General features: G+C 35.0%; 1 protein-coding gene across 5 annotated transcripts in view; it reads left to right on the top strand.

Moving 5' to 3' along the window:
• Positions 1 to 21,650, top strand: part of ROBO2 (roundabout guidance receptor 2) — a 1,747,433-nt gene that overhangs the window by 1,641,496 nt on the left and 84,287 nt on the right. For all 5 annotated transcript variants that reach the window (XM_023184990.1, XM_023184988.1, XM_023184991.1 and 2 more), the window contains 4 exons: positions 4,770 to 4,894; positions 9,187 to 9,358; positions 16,178 to 16,383; positions 21,189 to 21,270. In XM_023184990.1, coding sequence (XP_023040758.1) covers positions 4,770 to 4,894; positions 9,187 to 9,358; positions 16,178 to 16,383; positions 21,189 to 21,270 — 585 coding nt within the window. The remainder of the gene's footprint in view (positions 1 to 4,769; positions 4,895 to 9,186; positions 9,359 to 16,177; positions 16,384 to 21,188; positions 21,271 to 21,650) is intronic.

Here is a 21,650-nt window from a genome sequence, read left to right as displayed (position 1 = left end):
CTTCTCTGGAAATCACACAACATACTTTTCTTACAGAGCTATTGTTTTGTAACTTGTAAGTGTTGATTAAACACTAAATTGTGCCATTCTGTTGGCTTCATCTCATTTCTAGTTATAGCTGAAGCAATAAGGTATAATCACTTGACAGATGAAGCAAGTAGGATATTACATCGTAGTTACAAAAGATTTTTCCAATGCTTTCAGGTTTCAGACACAATATAAATATATATTTTATAGTCTTCTCTCTTAGAGATATATAGTAGAATTGCCATTTTTATAACAGGCATATTCTTCTGGAGTTTATAACTCAATCTCTTTAATTCACATTGGGTTTAAACGTGTGTTTGGAATTGTCATCTTGAGGACCTAGTAGTGTTTTTTTTTTTTTTTAATACTTAATGGGAGTCATTATAGAAAATCTATTTTATGTATAGCACACTTTGTGCTATTGTGCTGTGTTGATAAAATGCCACCTCTGTCTACTCCCTCCCATTGGTGCCATCAGCCAAATACTGTCTTTTCAGATCATTTTCACTGCCACCTGGCAGAGACACTGAAACTGTGGAGGGTTATTAGAAGAATTATTGATGCCATTTTTCATTTAAAACCTCAAAAACAAATTCCTTCAGCTGATATCCCTTCACTGAAGATTGCAATATAGATCTTGGGTAGGCAGAGAGTCTACAAAAGTAAAAGTAATTGATGCCATTTGTTTCTTTGGTCCACCTTCAGATGATAATAGAAAAGGATGTATATTTTCACAGACTTGAATACTCTTCAAATTTTTTGCTTTGATAAATGTTTCCATATTTTCCATTTTTTAATTAAAAAATGATTAGATGATTTTAGTTCCAACAAGATCAATGTGGCATAAGTTCTGGTGTCAATAGTCTATTGGATGCATTTGAAATACAACACATTACGACTTGGAGTAAATGTACAATATAAATAAACATCACATGGAAATATATTTTGTAGGATAAATAACAGGTGCTGACAGTTTTTTGTTAGTGGTCTTTAAAATAATCCAGTATTGGGTAAAAGTTCCAGAAATTATAATTTCCTGGCCTTTTTAGATTATACTATCAGTGGTAAATATTATGTCATGATTTTTCAGAATTTCTTTGTCCTTTAAAAGCCCTGATGAAATGGTATCTTCGGGTGCTACTATAAATAGAAATTCTCAACTGGACTTTCTGCCCCAACTTGTGAAGATTTCCCAGCTCTTTGTCTTTGCTTTTTCTCTAATCCTCATCTACATTGCTTCTAAAGCACCCTTTCCAAAATAGAAATCTGATTCTATCTTTCTTACAAAAATGTCTTTGAACAGATCTTTACGGTTTTCAGGACGAAATGTTACACCCGTTTAGCAGGAATCATCTGGTCCTGTCTATATCACCTCTGTGACCTGGATTTCTTTTATTCTCAGAATCCTTTACAAGCCCCTAAAAATCCAGTTCAATGCGTCTCTGCCTTATGTGCTGCTTCTCTTTGTCCCAAGTGACCGTACCACTCTTCACCTAGTCGACTCTTACTTGTCCTCCAAAGTACAGCTCTAATGTGGCCATGCCCTAGCACTTTTTCCCCCTTTTTTTTTTTTTTTTTTTTTTTCTCACAACATGGCCTGATTGGTTCTGTTCCACTCTTTCTCCCCTGGTGCCCTCTGCATTTTTTTCTGTTTTCACTGAAAAAATCACATTTTGCCATTTTTGTGTATTTGTTTATGTATTTACTTGTAAGTCTCTGCTACAGGGCAAGAACAATTTTATTTGGCTTCCCATCTCCTGTACCAACCAGAATGTATCATCATTTTTAGTCAATCAATACATTTTATGTGACTAAATGGATGAATTATGTCTTTTCAGAAAAGTGGATGCATAGATGTGGTCATTTGTCAGTCCTTATTTTGAGGACTATATTTTAGCAGCTGTGTTAAAATTGTAGTATCTAGATGCCAAAAGAATTTTGCAAAATCATTCATCCACAAAAAAGATTTTTCAAAAATTTGAAAATTAAATTCATGGAAGTCTGTACTTCTAAAGTACACCTGGTGATTTTACTGATAGAGATTGGTAATTTCACTGGATAGATGAAGAATAATATACTTGAAACTATAAAACACATAAATATATGTTTATATTTCATTGATTTCATTTGATGATTTCAATCATGTTTATTCTCAGTTAATATATTTTAAAAATTTGTAAAGAAGGACTGTATAGAGTATCCAAGACTCTAAGGTTTTACTAACTACTTTTGTGAGATAATTTAAATTCTTTCTGGCCCAAATCAGTACAAATTAACTAATAAGCTAAATAGGCAATTTTTATTCAAGTCTTTTAAATGACTGATTTTGACTCAACTGAGTTTTGAATTTTTAATAGTTTTAGATACATGCTAAATTATTCAATACTTCTCACTTAGCAAATGTCCATGTTGATACTCTTATTTTTCTTTATAGAATCACAAAGAGATAACTATATACTCGACTGTTTCATAACAAATATAATTTTTCTACAATATTGCAGATGACAGAAACAAACCTTAATTTTTTTTTTGGTACAAATACCTGGTGGTTTCACATTTCTACTGAAAAAAAATGGTCACTGCAGTGTTTTAAGAGTTTTCTGTAAGGTACTTTTGTAACATTGATTTAAACTATCATTTCTATTAGAAAACATGGAAAAAAATCAATGTATCTGCTGATTCAGGAAAATTGTGTAGAAATAACAAGAAGATTGTAAGAAGCAACTAATCTCCTGAAAATACAAGGCAACACATACCATGCTCTGTTCAAACAGATTCATAAATCTGGGTTTTCCATACTGCTAGAATGAGTCTTCTGTTATCTATAGTTATAGAAGAAAATTTCTCTTAGTAGATTTATCCCATCTATCCCTGGGATATGTGTTAGATGTGTTGAACTAGGAGGCAGTATAATAGAACACCAAAAAATAAGTCAATACAAATCCCAGTGAATTGTTTGGAAAAATGCTGCTGCTTTTTCCACGCTCGCATTCTTGTAAGGCTGAGGAATTATTGGTTGCACATTTGGGGCTGCTCTGCATTCACCCTCTTCTTGGAGCTGCACTTCTTTTCTCCTGAAGCACTGAAATGATTTCAAGTCACACTTTTTTACCAGACATCACTTATGGTTAGAGGGCTTTAAAGTACCACTAGGTTCTAAAAATTAGAGTTGATTTTAAAGTGTTTTCTGTCTCTGTTTTCTAGCCTAAGCAGCTAGTTTAAGTGGAAGTAGATTATTACAAAAGTCATGGAATAAGCACGGTGTTTTCTGTTCAACAAAAATGGGTTTTGGTGGGGAGATGCCCTTGTGAAAACTTCCAGTTATACTGCCTACTGTCTTTCCCTTTATTCTCTCAAGATCATTAGACCACTATTTAAATCTGAAATTTCTTAGGATTTTTACCCCCATCCCTTTCTTTTATTTTCTGTTGGAGTTACTTAGGTCTTGGTCTCATTAGCTTCACCTGTACCATTTTAATAGCCTCCCAGTTAGACTCCTTGTTTTACAGACTAAGTGCCTTCCTCTCCAATCCATGCTACATTCATTAGAGGGTTAAAGCCGCCAAAAATTATCTTTTGCATCTGTCACTTTTCAGCTTAGAAAAAATCAGAATAAAATCCTCAGTTTGACTTCTTAAACCCTCCTTTGTAGCCAAAAGTGTTTACATAACTTGGACCCTCCATCCTACCAAATTACACACTGTATATCCTAAGTTTGTTCTTGCTCCTTATACTTTGCTCCATAATCGCCTTGTTTGGCATGTGTTCATTTTTCCATTTACCTCAAAGCTGCCATAATGCCCATTTTCTACACAGCCTTCTGTAGTTTTACAACACCAAGGGATTTATTTCTCCTACGTTTTATTATATTTATTATATATACAATAACTTAAATTCTCCTCCGCTGTGCTCTGAGATCACCTCTATCATTGCACTTCCCACAGTCTTAGATAAGTGTTGATTTAATTTTGTTTTGGTTTTCGTCATTGTCATTGTGTTTTTCCTTTCTATTAGACTATAAGCTCCTTGATGGCTTCAGGGTAAAAGCTTCTCATCTCTGTATCTTTAGTGCCCGGTAGGGGAACATAGTAATTTCCGGACTAATCTTTATCTATCTAAATGAAATAAATTAGATTGAGTCAACCATTCAGTACATTTATTTATATTGCTTATTACCCTTGTATGTAATTCCCATCTCTTCAATTCTTCAATGTCTTTAATCTTTCAACTCTTGAATTCTAGATATAAGCACTTTAAGAATAGGGGTCATATTTTATACCTTCTGGTATCCCTGTGCCTTATATAATTCTTGCAGTTACTATAAAAACAGCCAATACTTGTCAATAAATTGACTTTAGAGGAAGGAGATGGTTGAATAAGAGAGTGATTCTTTTTTTATCTTTATTTATTTAAAAAGCAGAACCAGCTTGAGGATCCATGTTTTTCCTTAAAAGTGTTAAAATCATTAAAAAATCTAACTTTCTATGCAAGGATATATAGGCCAAAGGATTACAATGTACAACATTTAAAATATGTCTGCTAAAAATTTTGCTTCTTTCCTCACATTTGAATTGAATATAATGTCTTTCTTTTTTGTGTTTTGAGAAATGTGTAAAAGTAAATAATAAACCGTAGTCTCTCCCTGGCACTGAACAAGCAACATAGTACCGTATTTTCTCCTTGATGTATTTTTCTTTGTCGGTGGTTGATATTTACACACTTTCTTCTCTTTTCAATTATAGCTCCCCCACAGTTTGTGGTTCGGCCAAGAGATCAGATTGTTGCTCAAGGTCGAACAGTGACATTTCCCTGTGAAACTAAAGGAAACCCACAGCCAGCTGTTTTTTGGCAGAAAGAAGGCAGCCAGGTGAGTGTGAGGCTTCACTGCTTTTCTGAAATCTCTGAACTTCTACTGTCTCTGCTGCTCCTGAAACTTGCCTTGCTTCTCTTGTTTGCAATGTTTGAATTTATTTTGTTTCTGAAGAAGAGAGTGGTGAATGTAAAAATAAGTGGGAGTCAGATGTTCTAGTAATAGCATTCTTTATTTTCTAGTATTAATCTTTTCAAAATTCAGTCTCTTACACAGAACAGCAATAAAGCAATATAACAAAATTATCGTTAAAAGTCAAACCAAAACCTCTGTAGCTATTTAAAATCTGTTAAGGTAAAGCTAATTTTGTTTTCTTGTATTGAGTTACGTGGTATGATAGAGTCTCTGTGACATGGAAAACAGTCAGAAATATTTTTTTTAATTGACCCAGAATTTAATTTCAATCCTCTCTCTTAAATACACAGCATAAATGACTTTTCTTATCCTTAATTAAAGCATGCTTCCATTTAAGAGTAGGGTAAAGCTTTTCCTTCTCCGTTCCTCCTGGATGCATCCGTAGTGTGGTTAGACAGGAAATAATACGTAGTACACTAGAAGGAACCCATGCCTGTCTTGTCCTCGTTCTGCCCTGGTTTGTCCTCTCCAGGGCCCTCTCTGGGCAACATGGCCTCTCAGAGTCTCTATGAAAAGTCAACTGGATACACTAGTTTTCTCATTTAGAACTTGGTCCAAACTTGGACAACTGCTTAGCTTCTAGGTTCGTAGGCAATGAGTAAAATTTCCAGCTAAAACTAGTTCAAAAATTGTGTTGTTTGCAAAATAATGTATCCATGCATCCCCATGGGACCTGGAGATATTTTCGTTCTAAACTTTCTAGAAACATGCACTACTAGGCATATTCTGAGGAATAGACCTCCTGGTGGTCTTCCTCATCACATTCTGTTATTGCTACATGTTCCAGAAGAATTTCCTTCGGAATAATGGAAATCATTATTAAACATCTCTGGAAATCTAAAACCTTGGCCAGAGATGGGAAATACAAGTTGCATTAGAGGACTCTGTTGATTAAACTTACATACATTTATCTGCAACATACATGTGTGCAAGGAAGCCTTTAGAAGTTCTGTTCAGCCGTTATCTCTAACTGTTGTGGGTTTCTATAAATTCCTGTGCCAGTTCATAGTGGGCAGTTCTAACAGCTCAGTCTGGATGGACGAATGGCGTTTTATTCCTCACTCAGCTCTCCAATAATGGAGTCATTCCTCTTGTGACTTGTGGAATGTAAGTGTAGTGATGGGAATGTAAGGAAAGGCGATGGCCATTGCCGTATCCAACATCAGAACTGTTCCACATCTGAACTCTCAAATCTTCTTTATAATTTAGTAATTATAAAATAGGTTTCCACACATAGAGTTCTTTGACTGTTTGCTTTAAAATTCTTTTCAGATGTTAGCATCTCAGACTCTCAAGTAAGTGTAAGGCAGCATGACAATTAAACATATATACACACACATAGACACACATATACACACACATGCAGAGACAGACACATACACACACACACATACCACACACATACATACACACCACACACAGAGACATCCACACACACACACATATACACACATCACACACATACACATAGACACACACTACACACATACACATACATACACATACGCACACACACACACACACACACAAAGGAGAAAACTCGAAATCCAGTTTGCTCCTTATAAATTGTACAACTTTTGTAGTGCTATTTAAATGTACTGAAACTCATTTTCTTAATGCAAAATACAAGGCTAATACATTTTACTTCACACAAATAAAGTTTAAATGAGTAAGTCGTTTTATATATAAAATTGCTTTACACATTATGAAGGTTAAGCAAAATGTTATGTCATTGATGATAAATATAATGATGTAAAGCAGTTTGATCATTGCATACTCACACTTTAAACCCATGTATTGAGTGAAATCTCATTATAATGTGTCTGTTATTATATAGCTAAGACTATATCATGTGTAAATCACATTCCCTAAAGTAGCTCCAAGTTGAATTACAAGGTAGTGCATAAAATGTGTATTGGCCTTGTAGCTTAATAAACATAGGGCATTTAAATATGCTGCAGCTTTGTTAATGGTTTCAAAATAAATAACAATTAAATAGCATTTAAGTATTCCTTTTTCTGTATTTGACAAAGCGGCATATAATTCCAGAGATATCAATGTTAAAGATTGCACAAAATCTTATGTCTTGTTTTCTTTCCCTCACCTATCTCTCTCCCATCAGAGAGACAGAGGTAGAGATAGAGAGGGATGGGGTGGGAGAGAGAGAGGGAGAGAGAGAAAAACAATTCTGTGAATGAGAACAAGAGAGAAGTGCTTGAGCAAATTATAAATTCTCAAATCGTGAATTGGGATATTGGGAAAAAATAAATCGGTCTTACTGTTTTCAGTATCCAGTTTTTATAGTGATCTATGACCATCCATCAATAGAAACAGTTAAAAGCCTGAACTTAATGGTCCATATTTCTCAATATACACTGATAATGCCAATTAGCTCTAATAGGATACCCAGGCAATCTCCAAGGTGGGAAGAGCTGTGAAGTTCCCGGTTTTTGCTTGTAATCCATTTTCTTTTGCCTATGTCATGCAAGCAGATAATAAAAATGATGGGTTAACCTTCATATAATGCCATTTTCCATGTCAACGAATCATTTAGAAGGTGGACTGATGGTACAGTGTAGAGGAAGAGATCCCGTAGAGAATAAAGCCCATCTGATATATTAGTGCTATGTAAATTAGTATTCTAATGGCTAATTGTAGGAAAGTGTGCACTTTGAGTTATTGTATCATTTTCAAGTGGCTTCAGAATTTAGACTCTCTCTTTTAGCTTGTTTATTTTGGTAATACATTTGGAATCTACAGTAGAATCAGCTGATTCTCAAATCGTGTTTCTATGCATGAAAATGTCTAGCCTTATATAGTAGCACACATTTTATAAGAGGTCAATAGCATCTTGAAACTACATTCTTGACATGCTAGCAAACATCACTCCTTTTAGAAGGAGTTTAATAACATGGTAATGTTTATGTAAAGTGGGCTTATAGTGTCACACTTGAATCTAATAAAGTGGACATCCATCATGTTGCAATAAAGAGAAGAGCTTCTAATTAAAATAGGACATCATTTGCAGGATTAAAGTCATTTAGCATAATTGAAAAGTGTTAATACCCTATTTTATCCTCTTCCATTGGTATTACTTCAAGGGTAAAAACATTTTAAGGTGAAAATGTGTCCTGTGCCTTTAATTGAATGTTATTACCTCCTGATTGCAACGTATTGAAACTGTTTAATTACAAACATGGAAAATTAATTACTATATGGAGAAACAGATCCCAGAGGGTTATAATGTCCTTTTTTGTAAGTAAATACAACATAAAAATTGATATCTTCTTATTTATAATCCAACTTGGAAACAAGCCCCAATGTAATTTATTATACTCAAATGTTTTTCTTAATTGAACAACAGTAAAGCAACATAGTTCATCCAAATTAATGTTACTCCTCTCATAGATGAACTTTTTCAATTTGTAATGAGGCCATATGTATATATGAGATATAGAGTAAATTAATTTTGTTTTAAAAAAAATAATATTATGAAATTGTTTAAGGTAACACACTTTTAGAAACATTCTACATTTTCTTTTTATGTTCAGTAATTTGCTTAATCTTGCTTAAATTCTAGTATTTGTTTATAGCCCCATTCAAAGGTGCAAAAACTTCATAGCAGAAGTACAGTCGGCTCTCTGTCATGCACTTTTGAACAACTTTGGGAGAAATTCAGTTGAGTCCATTAAGTATTCAGAATGATCGACAGCAATCATACTTTGCATTCTTCAGAGCTGTGCACTTCGTACAACCCATCCCCAGTCCATGTTACGGCCAGATCTTCAGGAGGCCTTAGCAGTTGAGTCAGATAAGAATTGTTTTGTCCATTTTCCAGACGAAGAAACAAGTTTCAAAGATATTAATTAACTAGCAGAATATCAGGATGAGATAAAGATCCCATTCTTTAAAAACACAGATGATTGTTCTTTCAACGAGAAAATATTGACTTCTTAGAGGATGTTATTTCACCATGATTTGGAAACACTTGATCAGTGAAACCCACTGTGTTGCATTTAAACATTTCTGTACCATATATTTTGTAATCCATGTGTTTTCTTTTTCCCAGTTTATTCCCTAATTGTAGTAGCTTTTATTCACATAATTTTTTAAGTGGAAAATGAATATTGATGAGACTGTGCTTGCTTCCACAGAACCTACTTTTCCCAAACCAACCCCAGCAGCCCAACAGTAGATGCTCAGTGTCACCAACCGGAGACCTCACAATCACCAACATTCAACGTTCCGACGCGGGTTACTACATCTGCCAGGCTTTAACTGTGGCAGGAAGCATTTTAGCAAAAGCTCAGCTGGAGGTTACTGATGGTGCGATATCTTTATTAGATTTGTCTTACGAAAACACGGATTTTTATTTCTAGACACACGTTAATCATGTGGAGTTTGCTGATTTGTGAAATCATTTCTATGTGTGCTTATCTTTTCAGTTTGAATCCAGGTCACATTTTTTTAGTAGTTTCTAATCCTCCCTGATTGAATACCGCTTATTTTCCCCAAAGAAGAACTTCAGAGATAATTTACTTAATTCTTAAAAATAGAATAGTGCATTATTTTAAATAAATCTTACCACACTCACTGCATATTGAAATGTCATCTGTATATTTTTGTTTAGTCTTAGGCTGACATGATTGGTTCTACTAGACATTAATAATTTTATTTCACTCTAGGAGGAGGTGATACCACCTTTAATATTATCAGAGATGAGTTTTTAGTTAGCTAATCACATTAGGACATGCCTATGGTTTTAATTATGCATTCAGTAAGTTAACTACCTACCTTTCAAAATGCTGAAGAATGCTAAAATTATTATTTTTATTTGCACATATTCACTTTGAATCTTAACTGAGGCACCTACATTCATAGTGAAAGTTGAAAAGGATGATGGGCTCTGCATAATCTGACTTTTTCCCAGCAGCTTCTTTGGCACAATTGACAGCTAGCAAATTTGAGATATTTCATGAACCTCTGAGTGTGAATTTAATCCCTATTCTTTGATGTCTTAAATTGAAAATTCTTTCTTACTCTCCTTTATTTGTGAGGATTTTTAGTTTTGTTTTCTCCCCTAATGCTGGCTTCTGAGATGTAAGTGCTTTGGTCTGCGGCCTCTCTTGATCCTCTTCTTTCTCTACTGGTGAAATTTGATGTGCTTTTATACAATTTAAATTTACATGTAGATTAAAAGGTCATTTAAAATTAATAGAAAGGCAGTATTTTTTAATATCTGTTCATGGTATGGCCTGATTCAGTGACATGTCAGGAATGGGAATAAATAGAACAGACAAACATTGGCTGCAGGGACATTGAGTCGTTAGTGGCTGCACCTGCTGATGCTGCAGAGATTTACTGCCGTGGAACTGAAAGGAGAAGTCAGGTTCAAGGATAGCAGTGATGAGAAATTCTTCCTTAGATGGGCAAGGTCTTTGATTCTTTGAACCTCCATATTTCTTTAAAAGAATAAAGGATAATTATTAATCATTTTTAAAATCTTATGTTTTCACCTGCCAACAAAAATGTTCAGATACAGACACTTGAAAAATAAGATATTCTGACCAAAGCCTACAGTTTATTCTATATTCCTAAGAACACTCCTAACGTAATGCTTAAGATACCAGCTATCATTTAGCTACTTATAATATTTTATAGAAGATTGACTGTCAAATGTTTCTAAATGAAGAAATTGTTATGGAAAAGGCAAACCATATTTGTAGGAAGCAAAGTTGATGAACTAGAAGAACCAGTTGATGTGACTGATGTGGTTCATAAAACAGTGAATATTCAGAATTACGTCTGATACAATAAATGGAAAACCTTTGAGACCTTATACTAGCTCATGATATCTTACAAAACTTTTTCTAGCTTTCCTTCTGTGGTCAAAAATAAGTAATGACCAATTTTAAATCTTCTGCCAACTGAGATTGCTCTAAACATTTTGTTACAACTGGCTTGAATATTAATTCCTATATTGATTTTTACTTGAGTAAGCAATTACAAAGTCAAGATCCTTTTGCAGAAACATTGATTGGAAGTTACAATGCTGTTGATTTTGACAGTAAAGAAATGAAACAGAACTAAATATGTACACACATGTTATCAATGAATCTGTCCCTAAATATGAAGTTGCCACATTGATGCCTTAAGCTTCTATTGATAGTTTTGATTTTTCATATAGGTTAATGATTTAATAATATCTGAGCCATTATTTTCATTTTGACCACACTTATTTTGATATATTTCAGGGAATTGTAGAGCCATTTGAAATTCCATGCTAGAATGAAAACGTATGTCATGTTCAGAAAGACAAGTGCTTGCAGGCATACCTTCCTTTATTGTACTTTGCAGATACCATAGTTTTTACAAATTGAAGGTTCATGGCAACCCTGGGTCAAGCAAGTCTATTGGTGGCATTTCACTAATATCACGTGCTCACTTTGGGTCTCTGTGTCACATTTTGGTAATTCTCCCACTATTTCAAACAATTTCATTATTATTGCATCTGTTATGGTGGTCTGTGATCTGTGATCTTTGATACGACTATAATTTTGGGGGGTATCACAAACTCCACCCATATAAGATGGCAAACTTTATTGATAAATGTGTGTGCTCTGACTTCTTTACCCACTGGCCAGTCCCCTGTCGTTCTCTCTCTCCCTGAGCCTCCCTGTTCCTTGAGACACAACAGTATTGGAATTAGGCCAGTCAGTATCTCTACAGTGGCCTCCAGGTGTTCAAGTGAAAAGTCACATGTCTCGGACTTTAAATTAAAAGCTACAAAGGCTTAAATTTAGTGAGGAAGACATGTCAAAAACTGAGATAGGGCAAAAACTGGGCCTCTTGTGCTAAACAGTTAGCAAAGTTATGCATACAAAGGAAAAGTTTTTGAAGGAAAGTAAAAGTGCTACTCCAGTGAACACAAAAAATGATAGGAAAGTCAAACAGCCTATTGCTGATACGAAGAACGTTTGAGAGTCTGGATAGATCAGTGAGTCACAGCATTCCCTTAAGCCAAAGCCTAATCCAGAGCAAAGCCCTATCTATCTTCAGTTCCTTGAAGACTGAGAGAAGGGAGGAAGCTGTAGAAGAAAAATTTGAAGCTAGCAGGGGTTGGTTGATGAGATTTAAGGAAAAACACCAAGGTAAAGCATCAAGGGCTAATATAGAAGCTTCATCAAGTTATCCAGAAGTTCATTCATTAAAGTGGCTTATACTAAACAGATTTTCAGTGGAGACAAAGCAGCCATATATTGAAAGAAGATGTCATCTAGGACTTTCATAGCTGAAGAAAAGAAGTCAATGCCTGGCTTTAAATGACAGGCTAACTCTCTTGTAAGTAACTAATGCAGCTGGTGACTTTAGGTTGAAACTGATGCTCGTTTACTATTTCAAAAATTCTATGACCCTTAAAATTATTCCAAATCTACTCTGCCTGTGCTCTATAAATGGAAAAACAAAGCCTGAATGACAGCACACCTCTTTACAGCATGGTTTACCAAAATATTTTAAGTACAATGTTGAGATCTACTCTTCAGAAAAAAAAAAAAAAAATCCTTTCAAAATACTATTTCTCATCCACGACGTACCTTGTCACCCAAGAGCTCTGATAGAGATGTACGAAGAGATTAATGTTTTTATACCTGTTAACACAACATCTATTCATCAGCCCATGGATCAAGGAATAATTTCAACTCTCCAGTCTTATTTAAGAAATATATTTTCTAAGGCTATAGCTGCCACAGACAGTAATTCAACTGAAGGATCTGGGCAGGGTTAATTAAAAACCTTCTGGAAAAGATTTACCATTATACTCGCCATTAAGAACATTTATGATTTACAGGAGGAGGCCAAAGCATCAACATTATCAGGAGTTTAGAAAGTTGGATGACTTTGAGGGGTTCAAGACTTCAGTGGAGGAAGTGACTGCACATGTGGTGGAAATAGCAAAAGAACTAGAATTAGAAGTGGAGCCTGAAGATGTGGCTAAATTGCCACAGTCACATGATACACATTGAACAAATGAAGATCTGCTTCTTATGGGCGACCAAAGAAAGTGATGACTTGAGAGGGAATCTACTTCTGTTCAAGATTGTTGAAGTGACAACAAAGGACTCAGAGTATCCCATAAACTTCATTGATAAAGCAACATCAGAGTTTGAGAGGATTGTCTCCAATTTTGAAAGACATGTTACTGCAGATAAAATGCTATAACACAGCATTGCATGCTACTGAAAAATCTTTCACGAAAGGAGTAGTAAATCAATATCATAAACTTTATTGTCTTATTTTAAGAAATCGGCACAGGTACCCCAACCTTCGGCAACCACCACCTTGGTCAGTTAGCAACCATCGACATTGAAGCAAAATCCTCCATCACCAAAAAGATGACCCTTCTAGGCTCAAATAATCATTAGCATTTTTTAGCAATAAAATATTTTTAAGATACTAACTTTTTTTTAGACATAGTATTATTCTACACTTAACATAACTTTTATATGCCCTGGGAAACAAAATTTGTGTGGCCTTCCTTATTGCAATATTTGCTTTATTGTTGTGGTCTAGAACCAAACATACAATACCTCTGAGATATGCCTGTTTTACATTTGTAGCAAATGTATCTGTTATCACATTTAGACTCATTTTATGAAAATATTTATAATTCAAGCATTCATAAAAGATGAAATTGCTAATGATGCTGAATAGTGCTATGTTGAGCAACAACTTTACCGATCGTAGATTAAGCTAATAAGTTTGAATATACTTGAGTTTCAATATATTTCTTTAAAAGACTTCTGCGTTAATTCACTGGCATTGTTCTTTATTTCTTCTTTTCTTTTGCTCTATCTTTGTCTCTCCAACAATTATGAAATTGTAATCAGCATCCCGTGAATAGAGCCAATAGAAACTAAAACGACGGGGAGATAAGATGTATTTCTATCTTGTACTGACCATAAGTGTCACATCCTGATCTTATGTGAATGGTTATTGAGTATTTATATGCATAGTGAGAGAAAACCATGGAGTTGTTCACAGATCACTGGGATCCCTAAATGTTCATTTAACCCTTGACCTTAGTGTCATGGAAACCTGTGGTCATCTTTCACCCACAGCATCCTTGAAACTGAAAATTACGTCTGGCCAGGAGATTTTCAATTACTTTATCGATCAGATTCATTCAAAAAGTGATGAGCTACTCATTTGAGCAGTAAAAAAAGGAAAGAAAAAAACTAATGAGATGACCTTTGGCTGCATCTAATGATTTCTGGAATATGACAATAAAAGCAGGTTGTAAGAAGTTACCTGAATTCTGCATAGGTACTTAATTTGAAAGAAAATCATTTCAAATTTAATTAGTATGCTTTACCCTGGTAATACAGACTCACTTTCTCACTGCATTAAAACATTACTCATAATGTTTTGTTCATTGGCTTTCTCTTTTTGACCCATCAAAATAAGTCCCATGAAACTTTTAGTTTGAATTTCTATTTGCCTAATTACAACAAATGTGCCAGAATTATTATAATATTCTACTTCAATATTTTCTTAAAATGTTTTATTTAGTATTAAAAGTAAGAATCTGATGGAAAAAAGCAGTAGAACAAATGATTCTAATTTTTGTTTGTGAACAATACACAATTTTTATTGTTTTTCTTAGGTTTTATCATTGATAATGTAGGTTTAGGTTGATGAGAATCTGCAGTGTCTTGATACGAAGGAGCACTGTATCATAAGTTCAAGCCTCAATTAAATCTGGTTGGCTTTCTCATAATAGGTTCTGAACAGGCTGCTTAACTTTAATGTTTTGTTTTCCAAAACTATGAACTCTAGTAAATATGATGCAAATAAATTGGAAAGACAGTAATTTTAAACTGGCATTTATAAAAGCTGGTGGGCAAAGGAAATTTGAGCATTAAGCAAAGTGTTTTCAATTATATACATTGTAATACAAGTTGACTTTTTTGAGAAAAAAACACTGTTTATCTTCACAGTTGCTTAGAAATACTTTTTCTTTTGTGTGGAAGTCTTTTTTGTATATATGTTTTTATATACTGCATGTATTTTTTATGTTCCATATAACCATACACAATTTTGGATAATTAACCAAAGTCTGTGCTGTCTATGCTGAAGTTTATAGAACTTTTTCTTTAGAAAGACTTCCTTGGACCTGGACATATCCTTTTGATTATATGGTGATCTTCTGATGAATTCTAAATGAAATCTTAACTCCAATCAACTCTGTATTTTTCTTAACCATGTAAATAATACTGTACATTTTGATGTCCTTCTTAAATAATCATTAAATACTTCTAAAAGCACTGAAATGCTGCTACAAAACAGTATTTCATAAACAAAAAGCAACACTAAACTAAACATTTAGAAATTATGGAAAATTTACCCAAATGAACATGACAATTGATACATAATTAAACACTGATTTTGCGCAAGCACTGTTTTTGTCATATGATAAATATAATCTAGACTACTTTTCTTTGGTTGGTTATAAGTACTAATTAAATTAAATCATCCAGATGATATGACCTTAATTTGGTGACCTAATGTCACAATTTTGGAAGTAAAGTATTTATAATCTAATATTTTAACATCAACAGAAATATTTCAGCCTATATAAATACAGCACACAACTGGTGCCATGAGGGTAAAATTTTGTACTATATTTATGAAAAATGCAAAAGCGAAAATGGACTGTACTCATATGAGACTTCACACGCTTTCTTGCATATGCATATGAGATAAAATGAACATTTCATAGGTGACTGACTGCCATAAGCTATTCATATTTTAATTTTAATTTTGATATGACTAAGCCTTTTTATACAATTAGGTCTTTATAAAATGTCAGAATTTACCTCCGTGCCATTTTAATTCTAGGTAATACAGAGGAAGCTATTGACAATAAATAGTCTGGCCTTAGTATAGCATATTTGTATGTATGTATAGATGATAGATATATGAGAGATTTAGAATATACATTACTAAGAATATACATATTACTTCGAATAAGTTATAAGTAATATATATTGTGTTAGGGCTTAAACCTTACTTTCAATGTCAATATATCAAGCCTACTGTACTACACCGATGTTAAAATACTCTGAAAAGAGCTGTATTCTTTAGTTTTGACAGACAGACCTCCACCTATAATTCTACAAGGCCCAGCCAACCAAACACTGGCAGTGGATGGTACAGCATTACTGAAATGTAAAGCCACTGGCGATCCTCTTCCTGTAATTAGCTGGTTGAAGGAGGGATTTACTTTTCTGAGTAGAGATCCGAGAGCAACAATCCAAGAGCAAGGCACGCTACAGATTAAGAATTTGCGGGTAAGTAACATTGGACCTGTCGTTGAATTAACATCTATACCTAGGTACTGCTCCGTGGAAAAATTGTGTAGTGAACTTAAAATCTTACCTCCTAGTACAATTGCTGTACATTTAAAAGCAGTTAATGTTATTACTCATTTTTAAAACCATGGATTGAAATTAGAGGAAAGGTCACAGTTTCTGTGTTACTCACACATTCATAACAGAATCTGGAAACTTTTATTCCTGCATCCCATTCCGTATGTATACAGCCAATAAATCTAGAGATCTTAAACACATAACATTATGACGAGTAGTAGGATATTGGAAATGACAAAAAATGACCAACACTTCTGATTTACTTTCATTAGCAAAAGAAATTGTAAGGAAATGTAGATAAAGTGCCTTGGCCAAAGAATTCAGTACAAGAAAAATAAAGAGATGAGACTGAGCACATAAAAGGCAAGTTTGCCTCGTTAGTGGAAAACCTTAGATTTTAGGTGTAGTTTCCATTTAAACCCATGGAAAGAACCAGGCATTGCTGGTTTTTCACTGACATTTACCTGATTAAAAAAAAAAAAAGAGCATTCCTGGCAACTTCACAAGTCAGTCCTGCTTCAGGAGCAACTCAAAATAAAATGTCTACTTCTGAATATTGTATCAGTTATCTAATATTATGTAACAATATTAACAAAAATATACTGGCTTAAAGCAACACACATTTGTTACACACGGTTTCTGGGAGTTAGGAGCCTGGACATGGCTTAGCTGCATTTTTTGCTTCCGGGTCTTACAAGGCTCCAGTTAGGTGTCATTTAGAGTTGCCGTCTCATCTGAAGATTGACACAGGATGGATTTGCTTCCAATAAACATGATTCTTGGTAGCATCCAGTTCCTTGTGGCTACTGGACTAAAACCTCGCCTTCTCAATGGCTGTTGGCAGGAGGTTGCCTTTAGTCTCTTGCCATCTGGGTCTTCCGCATATGACTACTTGCTTCCTCCAAGTCAGCAAGGAAGAGAGTCTCCTAGTAAGATGGCACTACACGCCTGTGTACCACATCACAAACATGACATACTGACACTTCTGCAATATTATATTGGCCAGAAGGGAACCAACAGGTCCCACTGACACTCCAGGTGAGGGATTGCACAAGATACAAATACCAGAAGGATGTTCTCATGGAGGGCACCTGTCCTCTATCAGTACATTCGACTCATTCAGCCAGGCATTGTAAGTCCCTTCCTCCTACCTGCCGTGTGGCAAGTGCTGTGCTAAAGCTGGAGGGTACATTTTAGTCATCACAAGATTGGGGATGAGACCCAGAACTAAGGTAGATGATGTAATAGTGCGTGAAGACAACTTCAGTGGAGGAGCAATCTGTAGAATCTTGGGTCCAGGTAGAAATTAAGAGCCAAGATGAAGAAAAACGAAACAAAACTATATTTTAGAATTTTCCCATTCTGGAGCTAAAAAGAAAAACAAAACTTTTTAACTACACATATTTCCAAATGATCACAATTTGGCATATTCTTCTTTTAGGATGGGAATATATTTACAATTATATGTTTATCTGATTATCACTATATAATACAGATAGATATATATCACAAAACAAAGTGACTATTTTTACTACATGCACACACATGCACACATAAGTTTTTACTTATATATATAATATTTATCTTTAATTTTTGAGATATAGGCATTAATTATTGCTTTAGGCAGGAAAAATGCTGCCAAGTTGAGTTTTAAAAAGTAAATTAATACAGATATTTTGAGCCCGTCTTTTTATTGATTGTAAATTAATTGTTAACCTTCTTTGAATAAAATGGAAGTTATTAAAAAATTAATGCCAACTCTCTTTGTGTAAACACTTTAACCTCTATCTCTGGGCTAAAGGCAGACTTGGGCTATAGAGGTTAATGCATTTTCACTGTATCACTGAATTAGAGGGTATGCTTGAGTAGTCAAGATTTCTAGTAGTGTTTGAAAGAGGCAATTAAAGGTGGGTGCTTGATGATGTCAAACAAACTGTGAGCCCTCTGACAGGCGTCTGAGTAGTCTCTCTGAGATGCCAGCTCCTGGGGGCTTGTCTGCAGTCAAGCGCACAAGGAGAAAAGTAGATGATGGAATTTGCCTGCACGTTAATCTCATTTTAAAGCAATTTATTAAGGGTAAAAGGACAGGGTGGAAAAGAGGAGAAGCACTCCTGACCAGAAAAGACATTATTTAAAATTAAAGGAATAAAGGTAAAGGAATAAAATGTGGTGATGATGGTAATACCAAGAGTGAGTTTTAGCAACGGTATTTAGGTTTTTGAGGAACCCCAAAATGAAAACGTTGTTCTTTTCCTGTAACATGACTGTCCTTAAAGGGAGAGACAAATGGGCTTTCCAGTAGTTCACTCATACAGTCAAGAGAGTTTCTGTAGGCTGTATTCCTTTGTGTCTCACTATTTTTTTTTTTTCAGTACTTAATGCAAGGGAGAAAAATAACATGATGAATACTGTGTTCTCCTAGGCCAGCTAATTGGTAACTGAATCTTTATCTTTTGAGAAGTAGAATATTCCAGCACTCATTAAAACATACCTACCACAGCTAATGTCATCCTTGTATCTCCACACAATGACAAGGAGATGCAGTTAAGAAGCATTACCTACATACTTTTCTTTTAGCATTTGCAAGTAATAACAAGTGCTACATTTTAGTTCAACAGCTATAATAAAATGCAAATGCTTTTACTCTTTCACAGACCATATTCAAATGAACATCCCATTAAAATCCAACCTCGGCTCATTATATTTAGTTTGTGAGTGATGCTTCTTAAATGCAAAGATTTCTAATGACTATAATGTGTGCACAGCCACATTTGAAAGAATGGTTCTTTCTACAATGGCTATCCCCATCATCCCTCTGTGTAATAGAAGACAGTTGTACAGAGATAATATGGCAAAGAATGTCATGCCAAAGCAATTTGAAACTTAAATACATAATGGCATTTAAAATCAATTAAGATAGTGAAATGGCAGTAACATCCAGGCACTAATGATTTACCTGAGAATCAATTGAGAAAGCTTGAGTCATCAATACACTTACAGTTTGAACCCAGCAGATATAATATTCCATGAGTGACTATATTTCATCAACAGTTAGACTCATGCTCATCACAGGATATTAATTCTGCATCTTCTGCCTTGTCTTACTTTGGTCATCAGTTTCTCTTCCCAGTGTGACTTTTCCTTTACCCCTACATTGATGAGAATGAATGTTGTTTGCAGTGTAAGCCACAAGGCTTGGTCACAGAGAAGTTTTGAGTTGCCTTTTTTATTGATCTTGGGACTTTATTCAAAATATATCAAAGATTCTTCTGCTTTTTGCATTTGTGAAAGAGAACTCTTGATTACATTATCAACTTTTTCTGAAAGTCTTTTGCCACTCTTTTGTGAATAACAAAACCATTTAAAGTGATCGATGAAATGGCAAATTTTAATTGTGATGAAAAAGAGAGTTATGAATTAGGATATTTTATGGTCCCTTTCAACTGGAAATTGCAGTCACTCCATAGCCATTTTTTTTGTTTCAAATGATACTTTATTCTATTCGTTATTCCACTACTGCGATTTACATATAAGTGAGTACTGAAGTTTTTAAATGAAGAAATTTACCTTAAAAACATTTCTTCTTCTGGCCGGGCATGGTGACTCACACCTGTAATCCCAGCACTTTGGGATGCTGAGGCAGCCGGATGACCTGAGGTCAGGAATTTGAGACCAGCCTAACCAACATGGAGAAACCCTGTCTCTACTAAAAATACAATGTTAGCCGGGCGTGCTGGCACAGGCCTGTAATCCCAGCTACTTGGGAGGCTGAGGGAGGAGAATTGCTTGAACATAGGAGGCAGAGGTTGAAGTGAGCTGAGATCGCGCCATTGCACTCCAGCCTGGCCAACAAGAGCAAAATTCCGTCTTGGAAAAAAAAAAAATCTTTTTCTTTCTCATTTTTTACCATGTCTTTCAAAAGAAAGGAAATGTGATCCCTTATTGTCTTATTGCTTATATACTTGGGTACATTTTATTCATTGAAACATAGTTTATTTGAGACAGAACAGTTTTGCATTACTGCTTCTTTGGAATTTTATAAGATTCTGAATGAGTTCTGTTCTGAGTCGTTCGTAAACAACGTAGATGTAGCAGAGCCCGCCATAAAACGGACTTAAGAGGTAAGAGTATTACCATGGAGGAAGAAAAGAGAAGGGCAAATAGTTTATCAGAAAAATTAACATTGAGGTCCATAAATACATTTTAAAAGCACTTTGGATCAATGTTATGAATAACATTATATGAGTTTATCTCAGTATTTTATGTATACATATGATTGACTCTAAGGCATAATTTAGACAGCAGAATGATACATCTAATTTGAAGTATTTATTTATTTATTTATTTATTTTTGAGACAGAGTCTCGCTCTGTGGCCCAGGCTGGAGTGAGCGGCGCCATCTTGGCTCCCTGCAAGCTCCGCCCCCCGGGTTCCCGCCATTCTCCTGCCTCCGCCTCCCGAGGAGCTGGGACCACAGGCGCCGCCACCTCGCCCGGCTAATTTTCTGTATTTTTAGTAGAGATGGGGTTTCACCGGGTTAGCCAGGATGGTTTCCATCTCCTGACCTCGTGATCTGCCCGCCTCGGCCTCCCGAAGTGCTGGGATTACAGACAGACATGAGCCACCGCGCCCGGCCTAATTTGAAGAATTTAAACATTGCCTGGTTGTCATTGAGTAATTATTCTACAAATTGATCGAAACCATTCTGTCCCTTCTCTGCACACTAGATTTCTGATACTGGCACTTACACTTGTGTGGCTACAAGTTCGAGTGGAGAGACTTCCTGGAGTGCAGTGCTGGATGTGACAGGTGAGGACTCTGTGAATTGGGAGAAAGCTTGAGCCCTTATTTGATAGCTCAATATCAAATAATAAGTTAAGGGGAGATCAAAGGGTTGAATTCACTAAATGTAAATTTAAGTCTTTACATTCAATGCCATTTTTTAATTCATGCATGAGTTTGCACATACCATTGCATTTATGGAATTTAACACACTTGTCCTTGATAACCTTGTTGTTTTATTTACTCTGAAGTGTAAGGAATTCTAATGATCATGTGTAAAAGTACGGCTTACTTTTATTAACATGTAGGAGAAGCAAATATTCACTTACATACTTCCGATTCATGGAGATGAATTTCTCACTGTCTACGTCAAGTTCTTTAGTAGACTGCTTCCTGCTTTTAGGCAG

This window comes from Piliocolobus tephrosceles, chromosome 2, assembly GCF_002776525.5.
Source record: "Piliocolobus tephrosceles isolate RC106 chromosome 2, ASM277652v3, whole genome shotgun sequence".
Classification (NCBI taxonomy): domain Eukaryota; kingdom Metazoa; phylum Chordata; class Mammalia; order Primates; family Cercopithecidae; genus Piliocolobus; species Piliocolobus tephrosceles.
Note: the sequence above shows the minus strand (reverse complement) of the source record. Positions and strands in the feature narration are given on the sequence as shown.